This window comes from Strongylocentrotus purpuratus, unplaced genomic scaffold (assembly GCF_000002235.5).
Source record: "Strongylocentrotus purpuratus isolate Spur 01 unplaced genomic scaffold, Spur_5.0 spur5_scaffold_21, whole genome shotgun sequence".
In the NCBI taxonomy this organism is placed as follows: domain Eukaryota; kingdom Metazoa; phylum Echinodermata; class Echinoidea; order Camarodonta; family Strongylocentrotidae; genus Strongylocentrotus; species Strongylocentrotus purpuratus.
The window spans coordinates 15,468,184-15,484,114 of NW_022145607.1; the positions used below are offsets into that span (position 1 = coordinate 15,468,184).

Here is a 15,931-nt window from a genome sequence, read left to right on the forward strand (position 1 = left end):
TAAATAGAAATGCTCATTTATTAAGAAAAGGGGAAGGTGAAAGTAAGAAGTCAATGGCTAAAAGGCTTAAATGATGTAGGATGATAACTAAATGTACCTACATGTATTTTCTTTCATTATGAACACAGTTTGTGCAGTTCAAGCAGCCCACCCGTCAGCCCATACCCACCATCATCCCCCCAGACCCTGGGGCCTCTACGGGACCCACCCACGTCCAGCTGGACTACAGCCTCAAGGTCAGGCTGGGCAGCATCCAGGTAGTGCTGCTCGGACCTTACATCAAGGAACTACTGGTGAGGAACACTTTCTGTCACTTCAGGGGGGTGTTTCACAAAGATCCTAAGTTGAACTTATCTCTAAGTTGGACTTAACATTTATGGAAAACCGTTAGCATCTATGAAAATATTTTGTAAAAATTATTTTAGAAGGTATGAAATGTTGATTCAAGTCTTTCATATTTTTTATTATCAAGGATATTTTATGTTTTTGATGTGAAATTTATGAAAAGTTTAAAATACTAGAATTTTTGCTTTTGAATATATTTCATTTTAAGGCTACAAATGGCTCTCCATAATGTTTAAATCCAACTTAGAGTTAAGTTTGACTTAGGATCTTTGTTAACCCCCCCCCCCAGTTCTTATTAATTGATAATCAAAATCAACCCAAAGGGTAGAGGGCAGGGCCAGAATCAACCCTTCGGTATGTTTGGCGCTGAATTTTTAGAATGTTTTGCCCCTCTGTGGCGAAGTTTGCAGGTGTGGTGAAATCCACTACTCCCTGGCTGAGAGACTTTCAAAGTAACTGGTTGAGGGTGTTGAATATAATTTATATTATTTGATACAGTAAATGAAAGTGCAGTACCTATACCGAGCACTTGGCTTTTAGAGCACAAGGCATATGAACTGGATTAAATGCATTACAATTTTGTCGTACCCTATTATTGAAATGAGCATGGACATCTTCTCTGTTCCATTGCTGATTTATTTATTGGGGTATCAATGAATGTATATGATGGTTATATGAAAATTAAAACTAAGGCATATGATTAAAATCGATGGTGCTGTCTTTCTACGTCAACATGAAATAATACACTTGTGAAATAATTTATTTTGTACAGTAGGCTTGCGTTTGCACCATGTGAGAGAGGGGGGGGGGAGGATTGGGGAGTCCTGAAGAGGACTCTAGGTAGTCTTTCTTTCTTGAGTGTGGGTATGACAGAAATATGTGCACTGCAAAATGAATGGATGGACACACATTTGGGGTAGTAAATTTAATGTGAACAGCAATGTAATATGTTTAGTGGCTAATAACAGGACAATGTTTTTCTCTCTTTTTACTGATATCCCTCTGTCTCTAGTCTTTCTTTGAGCCATTCCTCAACCAAGGTGCTATAGATACAGCCAAAGAGGCATCCAGCATAGCAGTCAAGACAGTAAGTTATCTCTTTTCATTCTTTTTTGTGATGATGGTGTTTGAGGATTGCTTTACCTGACTGCTATTAAAGAAATCATGTAGGTGCTTGTAAGTAAGCAACCAGGGGAAAGACGGCTTTAAGGCCTCTCTTGGTTTTGAACTCGGGACCACCTTGTTATAAGACCACTGCTCTACCACTGAGCCATCATGCGTCTTCGTGTTTGTTTTATTATTCTGTAGATGAATATTTTTTTTTTTTTTTTTGGGGGGGGGGAGGAATAACTTATTTCTCCATGATCACTTCATGCTTATGGAATAGACTTTTGGTGAAGTATCTGTTGCCGTACATATACATGTATGTATTCTCCCATTAACTTTGCTTTTGAAGACTGTGTAAGAGGACCAGTCACAATTGTATACTATGAAATAACCCCCAACTCTTTTAAGTATTCAAATGATTAAATTAATGAGCGTGAAGGGAACATATTTAATATTCAGACCCACCTTGAATTTGTTATCTTTGAGTAAACTTTCAATGTGAGTTGAAAAGTTTCTGTGTCTGAAGCTGGTAATGTATGTATAGAAGTTGCTGAACACATGAAAACTATTGAATCCTGAATGTTGTTTTTAATATGTTTACATGTGTTATTATTCCTTTACTATTCAGGTAGATGACAGGAGAGATAAAATAGAGCAGGTTGGTGACGAAAAATATCCAAAATTTTCTATCATCATACGTATATCTCCATCTCTCTTCCATCATAAAGCATGTCTGCATCTTGGTACAGCATCATAAAGGGACAAAAAATGAATTCCAACCACTGAAGGTTATGTACCTTCATGCAGTCTAACACTATACACACTCTCCTTTCACTCCTCAGGTGGATGACATACAGCAGACCGGTGTGAAGGTGGGACTGGACATCAAGATCCGATCCCCCATCATCCTGGTCCCCGAGAAGCCAAGCTCCGCCCACGCCTTGGTGGCTAACCTGGGCAACCTGTCAATCATCAGTTCCTTTGACACGGAGGGCGGGATCGAGTCGCCGGATGGGCGGGCCAAGGTGACAGCCCCCCTGATGATGTACATCACCACCAGACTCACATCAGTGCAGATATCAAGGTGAATAAGGATCATAGTAATCAATTTATTAAGTGCATGGTACAGTCAAACCTGCTTCATAACTTGCACAAGTCAAATTTTCCTTTTAAGCCAAATCAATGTTTTTGACAGAACTATGCAAAACATGTGTTATTTACACTTCGTAATTCAGATTTGAAAGTCAAACTAATTTGTAGTCCCAACAGGTTCGACTTATGCATAGTCAACTGTAATTCTCAAAGTGCTTTACAAAATGGAATGGATGAACAGATTTTCTTTTTTAATTTGCTTCTACCGGTATATAAAAAACCTAATCTATATAAATCTTCATGGGTTTTAAGATTATTATTACTATAATATATTATCTCATCCCTCTCCTTTTTCTCTCTGTTTCTATCAATCTCCTCTGTCTGTGTTTTTCTATTTCCTGGCACTCTTTGTCTATTTCTGTCTTGACGTTTGCCTTGGCTCTCTATCTCATACCAATAATTACAAGCATAATACGTAAAGGTTGTAAACAACAATTAAAAACTCTTTCACCAAACTAATCTCCATTGTAACTCTTACAACAGAAGTTTAAAAGAAAAAGATAATTCTGTACAGGTTAACACAAAAAGTCTTTTTTGACACTGACCATTTTATTTCTGTAATTTAGATTAATGAATACAAACATAAAATGGTTGTCTTTATTTTCTCTCTCTCTCTCTCCCTCTGTATGATATTCAGAGCTGTAATCCACTCCAATCAAACCGTGGGCTCGTATCGTCTCATCATTGAACCCGTTGAACTCCGTGTTGACCTCAGCCGACCTGTTGACCCCAACGTAGCTGCTGTGACTCCACTCAGGGTCACTGCAAATCTGGAAATAGTGCAGGTTTGACTTATGATTTGTTTTTTTATAATAATTTATTGCATGCAGTGAACCTAAGAATAAGGAAAATTTACTCATGTAGCTTAGAAAAAACTCTGATCTAACACTTGCTCTGGGCTTTATTATTTTGTAAATGATGTAAAGCACGCTTGATGTAGAGTCAGGGCTTAGGTTGCAATCTTGAAGGTGGTTTGATTTATATACAGTTGGGGTCATAGTTCAGGATGGTGTTCCATATACTGTAACTCCAGGGTGAAAGCATGGGATTGACTAATGCTAGAAATTAACTGCCGGCAATTCTCGCGTTTCACATTCCTTGCGCCATCATTCGGTTTAGTTGCGACAGTCACTCTAGCGCTGTAATTTTGAGAGATGGGTCAACAACTTTCTCAACAAATCAGCTCGCTAGTTATTTATTGCATTTATTATTTCTTGGGAGCCTGCCATCAGCACGTCTTCTATCACATTTAGCCTTGCAGACATTCAACAATGAAGTCTTAAATTGATTCTCAGCTCTTTACTTGCTGCACTGGAGGATAATATACATTGATTCATAGATTAATTAATGTATTTATTTATTACCTGTATTTGCTTTAGTCAAATATTCATTCATTCATTCATTTATCTGTTTATTTATTTAGTAATCTATCCATCCATTTATTTGCTTATTTATGTGTCTATTTTGTATTCATCCATTCATTTAGTTATTTTGTAGTTATTTGTGTGATTGTCTGCTTCTTTATTTCTTTATTTATTTGTTTATGTATTCACAAACGAATAATGAACGAGAAATACATTTCTCTAAACATATTTATTTTTTTAACGGGTTTATGCATTGATGTCAATGTACATGTCCATATGAAATTTTCTTGCAATTTTTTTCATTTTTTCACTTCCATTCAACTTCTTATCTTCATATATGTGCATGCTGGAGAAAGAAATATATACATTGATTTGTTTACATTTCTTGTTCTCATGAACCTCTAATTACTCTGTTGCCAATATATAGTTTTAATACATTTTTTAAAATCTATTTCCATGAAAATATTGTGATGATATGATTTATTCTTATAAGATTTATATCTTCTCAGAACTCTACTGATCAACAATAAAGATTTATCAATATAGTTATTAGAAGATATGAACTTTATCCATTGAGAATAAATAATAGTGTCACAATCATTTCATGGAAAGAGGTAAGGAAAATTTATTCCAACTTTATGATCAACATTGTAACTATTCTTTACATGTATTCATATGATAATATTAAAATGTATTTACATTTTGTGATGAGGTGTATACGAATAGGAAACATTTCTTTAGCATTTGATCAAGAAAGCATGGTGCATTCTTATACTTATTTTATTTTACATGCCATTGATAATTGGAAAATATGGTGCATGTATGATTTTGATTATCTATCAAAAGTTATGAAGATATTTTGATGCAAAAATGCACCTACATGTAAGTACAATGTATGCAACATTAAATATGATGGTTATGGTGACTTTACATATAAATGTATATCGTGTGTTTAGTATTATGCACATGTAAATGTCAATACATGCACATGCTGGTTCTTGTTCTTCTTGACATGCTTAAGGTACCATTACATGTAAAAATCTATTTCAGATCAATATAGGAGAACAAGACATTGTGACAATCTTGGCGACGCTGAGCGATAACCTGATGGCGCCCCCTAGGGTTGTCGCAGAAGCAATGATTGAAGGTGAGTCAAGTTCTTTCCTTCTTGTGCTCACCATTGAAATTGCAACTTTCTCCATATAATGATGTTGTCAAAATAACCATCTTAAGCCTCAATATTTATATGTCCTTGTGATTATTAAAGGTTTAATTATTTAACATTTTGACGTGGTTATTATATAAAGTGAAATAAATGATATTTCTTAAAAAATAATGCTGCATGAGTAAACATACATGTAAGATAAGGTTAATTTTGTGTGTGTGTGTCCATGCTTTGAGCAATGGAATCATATCTAGCAGAGTAATGTCAACAGAATTATGTAGCATTTTCCCAGCCACTCTTTTCCTTTCTCACAGTCTCTTTTTTGTATCTTTGTAAGCATACAGTTCTGAAAACACGACAGTAAATTGTCAATTATATTTGGTTTTAGTTTGGAATTTGCCAATAAATTTTCACTAAAATACAGCTTCACAGCATCAAACATCTTTATGCCCCAAGTCATCAAAACATTTCAAGTACAAAGTATTAAATATCTGTATTTTCCTTCTAATAATTTCTGCTGATGCCAAGAAATTCATATATTAATGACAATAAAAATGTATCTTTAATACCATCATCATCATCATTACCGATTTATTTTCTTCTTCAAGAAACCATGGTTACCACCGAGGCAGAAGTTCATGAAAGTCTTCCAGGTACCAGTGCCACTCCACCGGTCCCTACACCCACTCCTCCTCCCAAGGACACCAAGCCAAGGAAGACCATGTTCATTCAGTTTGTGATGGATGGAGCTGAGTTGGAGTTCTATACCAATGAACAAAGATTGGTAGGGGAATGTACTTTTTTGGAAATATCTTACTCTGTTACAAAATGAATATCCATCTCAACAAAAGCTAATAATTGTTTCATCAGCAATGGATCCACTGCCTTCTGTTATCTAATCTATCAACATTTGTAAAAAAAAAAACAACACAAAGCCAGTTTTTATGTCTCCGCTACAAAGTAGCCGGAGGCATTACAGTATGTTTTCAGGTTGTCTCTCTGTCCGTACGCCCTGTTCTCGTGATCGCGTTATCTCAAGTAACAATTGATGGATTCTCGTTTTTTCTTTTTCCTATGTTGTTTGCATGGGAAGCTTTATAGAACATCTTTGTGTATAGCACAGTATAACCATTATTGTTATTATTATTATTGATAATATTTCAGCAAAGGAGTGGAAAGGGCGTATCTTCCCGTGACCCGAGGAACGGTCTGTCTCGCTTCAGACTCCATCAGGTCAACGGATCAGCGTCTGCCTACAGTACTGGAGCCATGAACGTCACGGCCTCCGTACTAACAATCACCCTTGAAGACATTCGACCAAACAGCCCTCTTGCTATCAGACAGTAAGACAATACATGAACATTGCTCATTTAATACATAAAGAGTGTTTTTAGAGGTCACTCATAATGAACTTAAAATTCCTTTCTTCGTGAGTACTCTCAAATCTCTAAATTTTGAGGTTTGTAGAAGTACAGTACATGTACACTGTACCAGTGACTACATGTACATTTTCCAATTTTTCAGTATACAAGTATAATATGCATAAAGAGATTGTCAAAACAAACTTACAGAGTAGTTAAATCGAAAACATATGTTCACCAAATTATCTTTCTCATTTCTACTTGATGGATAAAGCTGTCGACTTCACATACCTGTAATACAACATTGCGGAATTGTGGATTGACTTTACATACATGTAAATTAACTGATAAGGGAAGCCAGTCACTTTACACATACATGTAGATGCACACACAAAATATTGTATTTAAGACTACTAGCAAACTATTTCATATCATACATGTACATGTAGGATCTATGGGATGTTGCTACAATGCAAAACCCAAATTATACTTTTTATTAAAGGGATTGGGTAACTTTCTGAAACAAAATCCTGAATTATAAACCTTTTGGTCAGTCAGGAACCCCATGACTTTTACAAGCCGATCACCTGTCTCATTATCAAGATATTTATGATTGGAAATCAAAATCAAAATTTGCGTTTTCCCAATGGTTTTCATAACACTACAGTCTATTGGGGAAAACGAGTATGGTAAAACCGGTCACTCAAAGATTGTTACTTTTTTGAGGCACTTCTTGATCATTATGAAGCGCAATTTGTTGTAGGGCTTCAATACTACACCATATCACAGACACTGATAACACGTAGGGCCATGCATCTCAGATTTAACATTGTTAAACTATGCCTTTAAGATCTTTCTTCCTTTTTTTCTCTTTGTAAGGTTACTCCTGAAGAGCAGTAGGAAGGTTCGTCTTCGTACCTCTGCTGCTCCAGGGAGCCCTCCATCCCCCAAGGTGACCCCCATGATAGAGTTCACATACACTCAGGATGAAAACCAGCTACAAACCTGTGAGTAATAGTAACAGCAGTCTACGTAATGTTCCTAATCGTATATTCGAGCCAATGATCCGATTCTGATGAATTCAATATGAAATCATATAATTTGACCCCGATGATAGAGTTCACCTACACTCAGGATGAAAATCAGCTAAAAACCTGTGAGTAATAGGCAATTGTACAGTATCAGCAGATTAGTTAGGTGTACCTAATGTACATGTAATCCTGAATTATACTGACCGATTCTATTCAAGGAATATGATAGTTTTTAAAAAATCTCATGAAAGAATGTGAGCCTAGAATTTGATGGGTACCAGGGTGGTCCACAGGGGCTTTAAACATGTAACAGCAACAGGTTTGAATTTTGAATCCCCCAAAGTGATTCCCATGATAGAGTTCACCTACACGCAGGATGAACATCAGCTACAAACCTGTGAGTAAAAGGGAATCATACAGTATCAGCAGTCTACTTAGTGTTTCTCATTAAATTCAATTCCTCATGAATTTGATATTTCATGTATCGGTGTAAAAATTTCCAACTATACATATGATCAAACAGTGTAGATAATATCAAGTACTTTTATTGACAGCAAGCTTTTGCACTTTAAAACCTTACTGCAAGTTCAAGCTGTCTCAAGAAGCTACCTAGAGAAAAACATTGTTGCACTATTCAATGGGTCATGCAAAATATTACTTCAGACATTTCCTTCAATAATAAAGGAATGACAAGTATTTTTTATAGTATAGTTAATCTTCTGTATATATGCTGTATGTACTTCAGGAAAAGGTTTCTTTATGCTTATCAAACTCTCAAACGTTTGATAATTTGAATAATGTATACATGTACATTGATTGTAAAGGTACATGTACAATGTACATGTACATTTAATTCATGTATTTTGGTTTTTCTTTCTTTATCATAGAAGGTATCAATGTAAACAATCTTTGTACACTACTTTCTTACCCATGAATGGGTATTTCAGGAAACCTTTATGTTTTCTTTATTTCTTTATGTAATTCTTATGTCTACATGTGAGAACATATTATACGTATTATCTCTTGTTCTGTCCCATGCAGTTGACTTCATCATAGAAGGTGTGAGAGTGAACATCTTTGTGCACTATCTACTGGCCATCTATAACTTCCTCAGTAGTGCGTTGACCCAGAGCAAGCTAGAGTCACCGCTCAGTCCCAGCGGTGGACAGACATCCAGACAGACATCTAGGTACGTATTATACCACCCCACCCCTTCTTTCGGTCATGACAACATTTTGACGCATGAATTTCAAGACATGATTATCAGTATGCTGCACGTCAGAGTGAAATAACTTTGGAGATCAAGGGTAAAGTCACTGAGATCATCAGAAATCTATCACTATAATTTTCATGCTAGAATATATCCTTTATCTTTATTGCTCTGTTCAATTTCTACTTGCATATTGTTTTATTGTTGATGAATATGCTATGATCGAAGGCCCATGATTATGCAAATTTAGAGCGGATCATGTTGCTGACTTTGTTCTATCATACACGTAGCTACACAGGTAAAGTCTCGTTTACACATAACAAAACACTGTTGTATACTGTCACATTTTTTGAACATGAAGATGAGTCGCAAGGGGAGATGAAACACATTTTATAGCTGCTCGTAACAAAGGTCCTATGTATACTCATGCATCTGTGTGATATACAGTATAGTACAGAAATGTACAACAACAACAACAAAATACCACGCTTTACCACGTCATATATGAATGAGTCTTTAACGTTGGTTCAAGATCAATATTTTCCCCTTGCCATCTTTGAAATTGCAGGACACTGTCGGTGCAAGGAGGTCCAGTCGGTCAGAGCGTGAGTCAGTCAGAGGGCTTGAACCTCAGGGCTGCGACCCCAGCTAAACCCACCTCTAGGTCACTACAGGTCAAATGCCAGCTGCGGAGGCCAGAGGTGGTGCTGTTTGATGACCCAACCAGTCAGAATAGCCAATGTCTTGTCCTTAGGGTAGGCATGTTTTTATATCATGTGTTTTTTTGCCTTGAAGTTATTGGAGCAACTTTAGAATACCTCACCACTAAAGTTTACCAAACGTTTGTAGGTTACCCAACGCTTCACCAATGAAGCTAAGTCTAAAGACTTAAGTTTCTTAGGTAACACTAACCATAACCCTAACCCTAAATCTAATCTCAACCCTCCCCAATCCCTAACTCTAGGTGTTGGACATTCATGTACCTAAATCCTATTGGTGGGGTATTCTAAAAATTAATCTAGTGTGTTGCTCTTCTGATTGAAAGAATAAAATAGAGGCGTTGTATATGACCTGTGTATATTTTAATTCGAAAGATTTGTTTATCAAAATCTTACTCTGAACAACAGTTGCCACAGCCCATTTCAGGGAAAATGGCAGGAAAATACCAGGGAATCTAGTTTTTATGACATGTTGTGAACCCTTTCTTATTTAATCTTTCATCCTGTAGAGTGTGGGTAAATTTGCCTATAAGAGCAGTGAATCTGGACAGCAGGTAGTTGCCAACTTGGATAAAGTACAGGTCTTTTCTTGCGTCTACTCCCAAGCAATGAGGACAGCTTATCAGGTAAATATATTATCTTTATATGCATGTGCTTCATGTGCTGAGGCCACTGGAAATGATTCAATTCTCAACCTGCTATTGCATTTGTTCATACATGTATAATCAGTGATATCTGTATGATAATGATTATGATCTCGTTTATTTTTCATATAATGACATGTGATACGGAGCTCCATGAAAATATTGTTGATTGAGTAGAACCATGTCTTTGTCATATTAAACCATGTCTTTGTCATATTATGAAAAATGTTATTTTATTTGACTAGTTCATAATTTGACTTCACATCTATGCAATGTGATTAATACCTGTGTATTTTTTTGAACAGGTGCTTGAACCTTGTGCGGTGACCTTTACCCGGGTCACGACCCCTGACCAGGGTGACCTGATGACCGCTGACCTGACTGATGTATGTCTTCATGTATCACCGAGAGTCGTTTATGTCGTCAGGGGGGTATCCGAGGCCCTTACATCCGTCACACAGGTTAGAAAAAATCATTGCTTTTCTACGTTTACATGTATGTGTGCACTATTGTAAATAAGTGCAATATTGTGAAATTGAATCCAATTACTGGGGTGATAATATTATCTGTTCAAATTTACTTGAAACTTGCTCAGTTGCTCTGTTTACATAAAAAGCGGGCATTTGTAATAAGGCAAGTGTGCGACTGGCTGAAAATAGTCTAACTTGGCGCTCAACCGTTTGTAATATGTGCATGAGCATTGTTTGCACTGTATAGCCATAAATACTAGCTGAAAGAAACCTCGAATTGGATACTTTTTTGCAAGGAGGTGCTACTGCATGTATATACAGTATCTGTAGCCTACGCTAGAACTTTGCAAAGTCTGTTTTCAATTTGTAGACTTCTACATGAATCCATACTGCACAAAATGTACCACAGTACCCCTGTTCATTTTAATAGGAAACTAGAATTTGCTTTAAAGCCTATCTGCTCTAGTTTGGCCAGGAGGGATTGGACCTCCCTGCATGGTCACTAACAAGTGGTTATCTCATCAAATCAGCTCTCAATTAACATAAGAAAAAGGGGATCATGGGGGACCAACAAGTACTGCTTAGGCATTGTTTGCTATATAGAGGGGGCACGTAACTACAGGTAGTGCAGTCCCGCTTTAAATAAATATGGTGAAAAGTGTCTTAACTAAAGAACTATTTCTCATTATACAGAAACCTGCCAGTAGCCGACAGCTCCTTGAAGATTATGAGCATGAGGATCTATGGGGTCCTAAACCAATCTTCTCTCACAGCTTCCATAAAAGGAAAGGTAATTATCCCGTCTTTCGGAGGGTGACGTTAAAGGTCGGTCCCCAGACGTAAATAATCATATCTGATTGATACATGTACACGTCTGTAAAAACCCAAATACACACACACACGCACACCGTTCAATACTAAGCCTGTGATAAATGCCCTTTGTCAATGGAAATTTCACAAAAATCAAATTTCATTGAAGAGGATAAATGAGTCTACATATGCTCAATGGTTTTACTTTTCAGGATCATTAAATTTGTTTTTCTTTTACATCCACCATTTGTTTATCTCGACAACCTTGCAGGGAGTATGAAGAACATGGTAGACTTTGCCCCACCTACTGAACCCACCACCACACCCAGGCAGAAGCTGACTGTCCAGCTGCCCAGGTTTGAGGCCTTCATGGAGCTAGAGGAATCTCTGGACCATGTGGCCCTGCTGAGGCTGACCTGTGGTTTCCATGCTTCTGTCATTGACTGGTCCTTCAATGTAAGTACTGACTGTGAGAATCGCACTAAAAGAGAGCGAGAGGGAAAGCTTAATTACTCATTGCCTGTGCTTGTTGGTGAATGAACCATGTGACTGACTGTTCCGGTGTCAAGGTTTGAGGCCTACATGGAGCTAGAGGAAGCCCTGGGCAATGTGGACCTGCTGAGGCTGACCTCTGGTAGGATGACGAAACCCTTAGTGTTAGTAAGTGCCATATATGCCCTCACGGTGACCATGTGGTAGGAATACTCCGCAGGGAGTTCAGATAGTGCACATGGTGCATATTGTATTGTATTTTGATTAATTTATTTAAAAAAAGTTATAATTCAATTTGTTCATTTTTTCTTTGTTATTTCAGTTGAGAGCCGAGGCTGAGATGCATCTTGGTATGACATCCTTCAATGAGAAGCTTTCAGTGTGGGAGCCCATCATCGAACCTGTCATGGCAAAAGAGGGGGATTACAGACCATGGGAAGTCACTGCAAAGGTAATAAGATGATGGTGATGATAATTGTGCTGATTTTTGTTGATGATGATGATGATGATGATGATGGTAGTGGTGTCTATGATGATGATAATGATGGTGATGATGATGTTACAGAGCATGTGTGATCGTAGTCCTGATAGTCAAAGAGACATTGTAGAAGATGATGGTGATGTAGATGATGATGTATTTTTATCATCTATCATTTGTCAGAGTCGCTCTATCAAGTTTTACATTGTTTACATCGTTTCTGACCATAGTTCTGATTGTCCAAGAGATAGTGTAGATGATGATGATGATGATGTACTGTCATGTGTCATTTTTTAGTTGACGCGGGCAGAGAGTCACCCGATCAAGTGTTACAGCATGTGTGATCGGAGCCCTGATGGTCCGAGGGACAGTGTCGATGGTGGTATCCAGCTGGTCCACACCCCTGGTTCCTACCCGGTGACTGAGACAGACTCTGACAGCGACACGACCAGTGAGACAGAGCTGGAGTGGGATGGACATTACAGCAGTAGCTTCCTCAGCAGCGGTGAGTTTCATTCATTTTTACCTTCTTTTAAGTGATTCATTCAGGCAATGATTCATTAACAGCCCAAGAAAGAAAAACAAAGAAGATGCAGTAAATTAAAATGTAATTGATGTATTGTTCTATGTAATATATTTATATCCTGACGATGATAGTACTACCCCTCCTCTCCTACCGGCGCTATAGTTTCCTTTAGAACTATATGCTCTAGAAAGATTACCAACAGTCCTTTTCAGGACTCCCCAATCCTCCCCCTCTCTCTCTCACGGTATAACCGTAAGCCTACTGTATATCTACATCACCATGCAAGCCGATACTTATAAGCAGCATCTAACATATTAAAACACTCACCGGTAAAATTGGTAATATGACATGTACATTTATACATGACATGCCCTAGGTGATGTATGCTTAGGGCTTGAAATTTATTTTGTTCAAGATACAGAGTATGAATAGCGATATGGTAAACGTTTTCTGACATACATGTAGTATAGTGTTTAGTCCAAGCCGTTAAATTTAGAATTCAACTCGTGTAAGAAATCCATGGTGAAGCTGTAGATGGAGGATGTGTCTAACAAGAAATATTAACATTCTATGAATTTAAAATTTGGAAATGAATTTCAGACATTGCAAGCCCTCAGGACGAAGACAGGAACCCACCGACGGAGAGCAAGTCTGAGAACGAAGATGATGATGAAGACGAGGGAGGATTCTTCAACAAGGTGGAGAATATCTTCAGGGACATATTCACGAGTGATTCGGAGGAAGAGGAGGAGGCTGCTGGAGGTTTGTATACTAATGCATGTTAACACTGCCTTAAGAGGAAAATAGTTTAACACCTATCTCATGTCTCGCATTGAAAATCAATAAAGGGAGTGTTCATTACATTGAGTTTGTTTAATCACCTATGGAAAAGAATTATTCTTTGAGGGAAATAATCATGATTGCAAAATTGTGAAATCTAAATATCTTTAAAAGAATGCAATTGCATTGTTGTACATTGTATGAGTAGAGAGACTGCACAGCCGAAGAAGATGCAACCACCCAAGATAACCTTATACGGGGAAGATGGTGATGAGGGGGAAAGTATCATCTTGCGGCTGGCAGAAGGGCTTACGTGCGTTGCGCCATTCTGATAAAAATGTGGGCGTACACTATTGTATTGAGTCTTCAAAATATGTGCTTATGTGACATGTTACTACTGGAATTAGGTATTTTGATTCCATTCCTTTGCTTTATTACTTGATAAAGAGAGAAATCTCTGTCATGTTTACAAGTTGGAATAATAGTGTTCAAATCAGTCAAAATATCATAAGCAAATTATCAGAACTTTTTGCTTTGAGGCGTAAACATGTGCTGATGTCCTTCTGCTAGGTGCATGCTGATATGATCATTGACTGAAGGAAATGTAGGTATCTTTCTTTAAAATGCGATAGCAAGTACATGTACAATGTACATGTATGTTTATAGTTTAATTACTATATTATAAAACACAGATTTCAATTTATGTGTTTTAATATTGATTATCATGTAGGAGGTAGAAGTGAAACGGATGGCGGTAGGAGAATGGAGTTGGCTCTATCAGCAGGAGTGAATACAGGGCAGTCAGATAGTGGCATATCATCATCGGCAAGGAACTCAAACTCACTAGCTGGCTCGGAACCAAGAGGTTTGTCAAATATTTGAGGTTATGCAGAGTGGGACAGACACAGAGACAGAAAGAGGGAGAGAGGAGGAAGGGAAAGAGAGAGAGAGAGAAAGAGAAAGAGAAAGAAAGAGAGAGGGGGATGGATGGGCTGGAAGTTAGAGAGGTATTGGAACAGTGGAACATCATCGTCATCCAGGAACTCAAACTCACTGGGTATATATAGCTCACTAGCTAGCTCAGAACTAAGAGTTTTGTGAAATATTTAATTTTTCACAGAGAGTTGAACAGAGAGAGAGAGAGATGGAGAGGAGGGGTTAAACTTTGGGCAAGGAATGCATCCTCAATTACCAGTCCCTCAGATAGAATATGAAGCCATGTGTACCCTGAATACAAGCATCCTTTTCTCACCCAAGCAAAATACAACAAGAATTTTATTTTTTTCATTGTTTTGTTGTTATTGCTATTTTTCTCTCTTGTATTCCATATCAAATAACATCGAGTACTTTCTTCTTCCAGATGAAATGGATAGCGATACAGAGGTCACCGATGTGGAGACGATGGCCAACTACATCATCGTGAACTCACAGGACAAACTCCAAGTGACGGTGACCCCTGTCTCACTGGGGATCGTGAAGGACCTTGCTGAGGCTTTCAGTACAGTCCCAGAACCACAGCTACAGGTAAGGGGTGGTGGGATGGCTGATAGGGGGTGTCAAGATGATGGGAGTCATGACAATAATAACCCACCGTGGAGATAGCAATTGTACTAATGACCCTTAAATATCCACATTATATATATACAAATTGAACGTCTTAACATAACGAACTGAAGGCAACTAATATTCAACCACTTCATCCTTTCCTTTTTAATTATTCTTTAAAATAACAACAGTAAATAACTACTAAAAATTTACTGACATTATTAATTTTGTAAACACAATGCCACAGGCTATCGTCGATCCAACAGAGCAAATATACCGAGAGAGGACCAGAAACTATGCCCTCTCACATTGCCTGGCAAAAATCATCCAACGACGGTGAAAAACACCATTAAAACCAACAACAACAACAGATCTTTTACAAATGGAGCCGTCCCACTTTGTGCATTTTAGAATGTGATGGAGGTGCTTCATGAATTACCTGTTGTGTGCCCGGTTTAAAAAATGATTAACCATGGGTGCATAAAGGAATGATGATTACACAACTTTCATGAACACATATCCATCAGTCCTTACGATAGGTTTTGTAATAATAACCTTTATCTGCCCATGACCAGATAGTATCTCAGAAGATGCTTATTTTTTTTTATGCCTGATTTCTTTTTTACTTTTAGTGGAGTAATTGGGTTATTGGAGATGGTGATCGAGAATATTTAAGCACTCTAACGGTGATAATTATGTCCTTAATTGGGATGAGAATAATGAAAAGGATGA

The 15,931-nt window shown here is 37.6% G+C and overlaps 2 protein-coding genes across 2 annotated transcripts in view; both read left to right on the forward strand.

Moving 5' to 3' along the window:
- LOC105446225 (vacuolar protein sorting-associated protein 13A-like) overlaps positions 1–2,552 on the forward strand; it is a 54,334-nt gene extending 51,782 nt beyond the window's left edge. The window contains exons 29-32 of the mRNA XM_030994174.1: positions 129–293; positions 1,358–1,432; positions 2,081–2,110; positions 2,295–2,552. Coding sequence (XP_030850034.1) covers positions 129–293; positions 1,358–1,432; positions 2,081–2,110; positions 2,295–2,540 — 516 coding nt within the window. The 3' untranslated portion in view covers positions 2,541–2,552. The remainder of the gene's footprint in view (positions 1–128; positions 294–1,357; positions 1,433–2,080; positions 2,111–2,294) is intronic.
- Positions 2,553–3,230: 678 nt separating this feature from the next.
- LOC584375 (vacuolar protein sorting-associated protein 13C) overlaps positions 3,231–15,931 on the forward strand; it is a 37,411-nt gene continuing 24,710 nt past the window's right edge. The window contains exons 1-16 of the mRNA XM_030994175.1: positions 3,231–3,389; positions 5,019–5,115; positions 5,742–5,917; positions 6,298–6,476; positions 7,374–7,501; positions 8,567–8,714; positions 9,304–9,490; positions 9,964–10,080; positions 10,404–10,559; positions 11,262–11,358; positions 11,650–11,834; positions 12,193–12,321; positions 12,646–12,853; positions 13,475–13,636; positions 14,385–14,519; positions 15,015–15,178. Coding sequence (XP_030850035.1) covers positions 3,231–3,389; positions 5,019–5,115; positions 5,742–5,917; positions 6,298–6,476; positions 7,374–7,501; positions 8,567–8,714; positions 9,304–9,490; positions 9,964–10,080; positions 10,404–10,559; positions 11,262–11,358; positions 11,650–11,834; positions 12,193–12,321; positions 12,646–12,853; positions 13,475–13,636; positions 14,385–14,519; positions 15,015–15,178 — 2,427 coding nt within the window. The remainder of the gene's footprint in view (positions 3,390–5,018; positions 5,116–5,741; positions 5,918–6,297; positions 6,477–7,373; positions 7,502–8,566; positions 8,715–9,303; positions 9,491–9,963; positions 10,081–10,403; positions 10,560–11,261; positions 11,359–11,649; positions 11,835–12,192; positions 12,322–12,645; positions 12,854–13,474; positions 13,637–14,384; positions 14,520–15,014; positions 15,179–15,931) is intronic.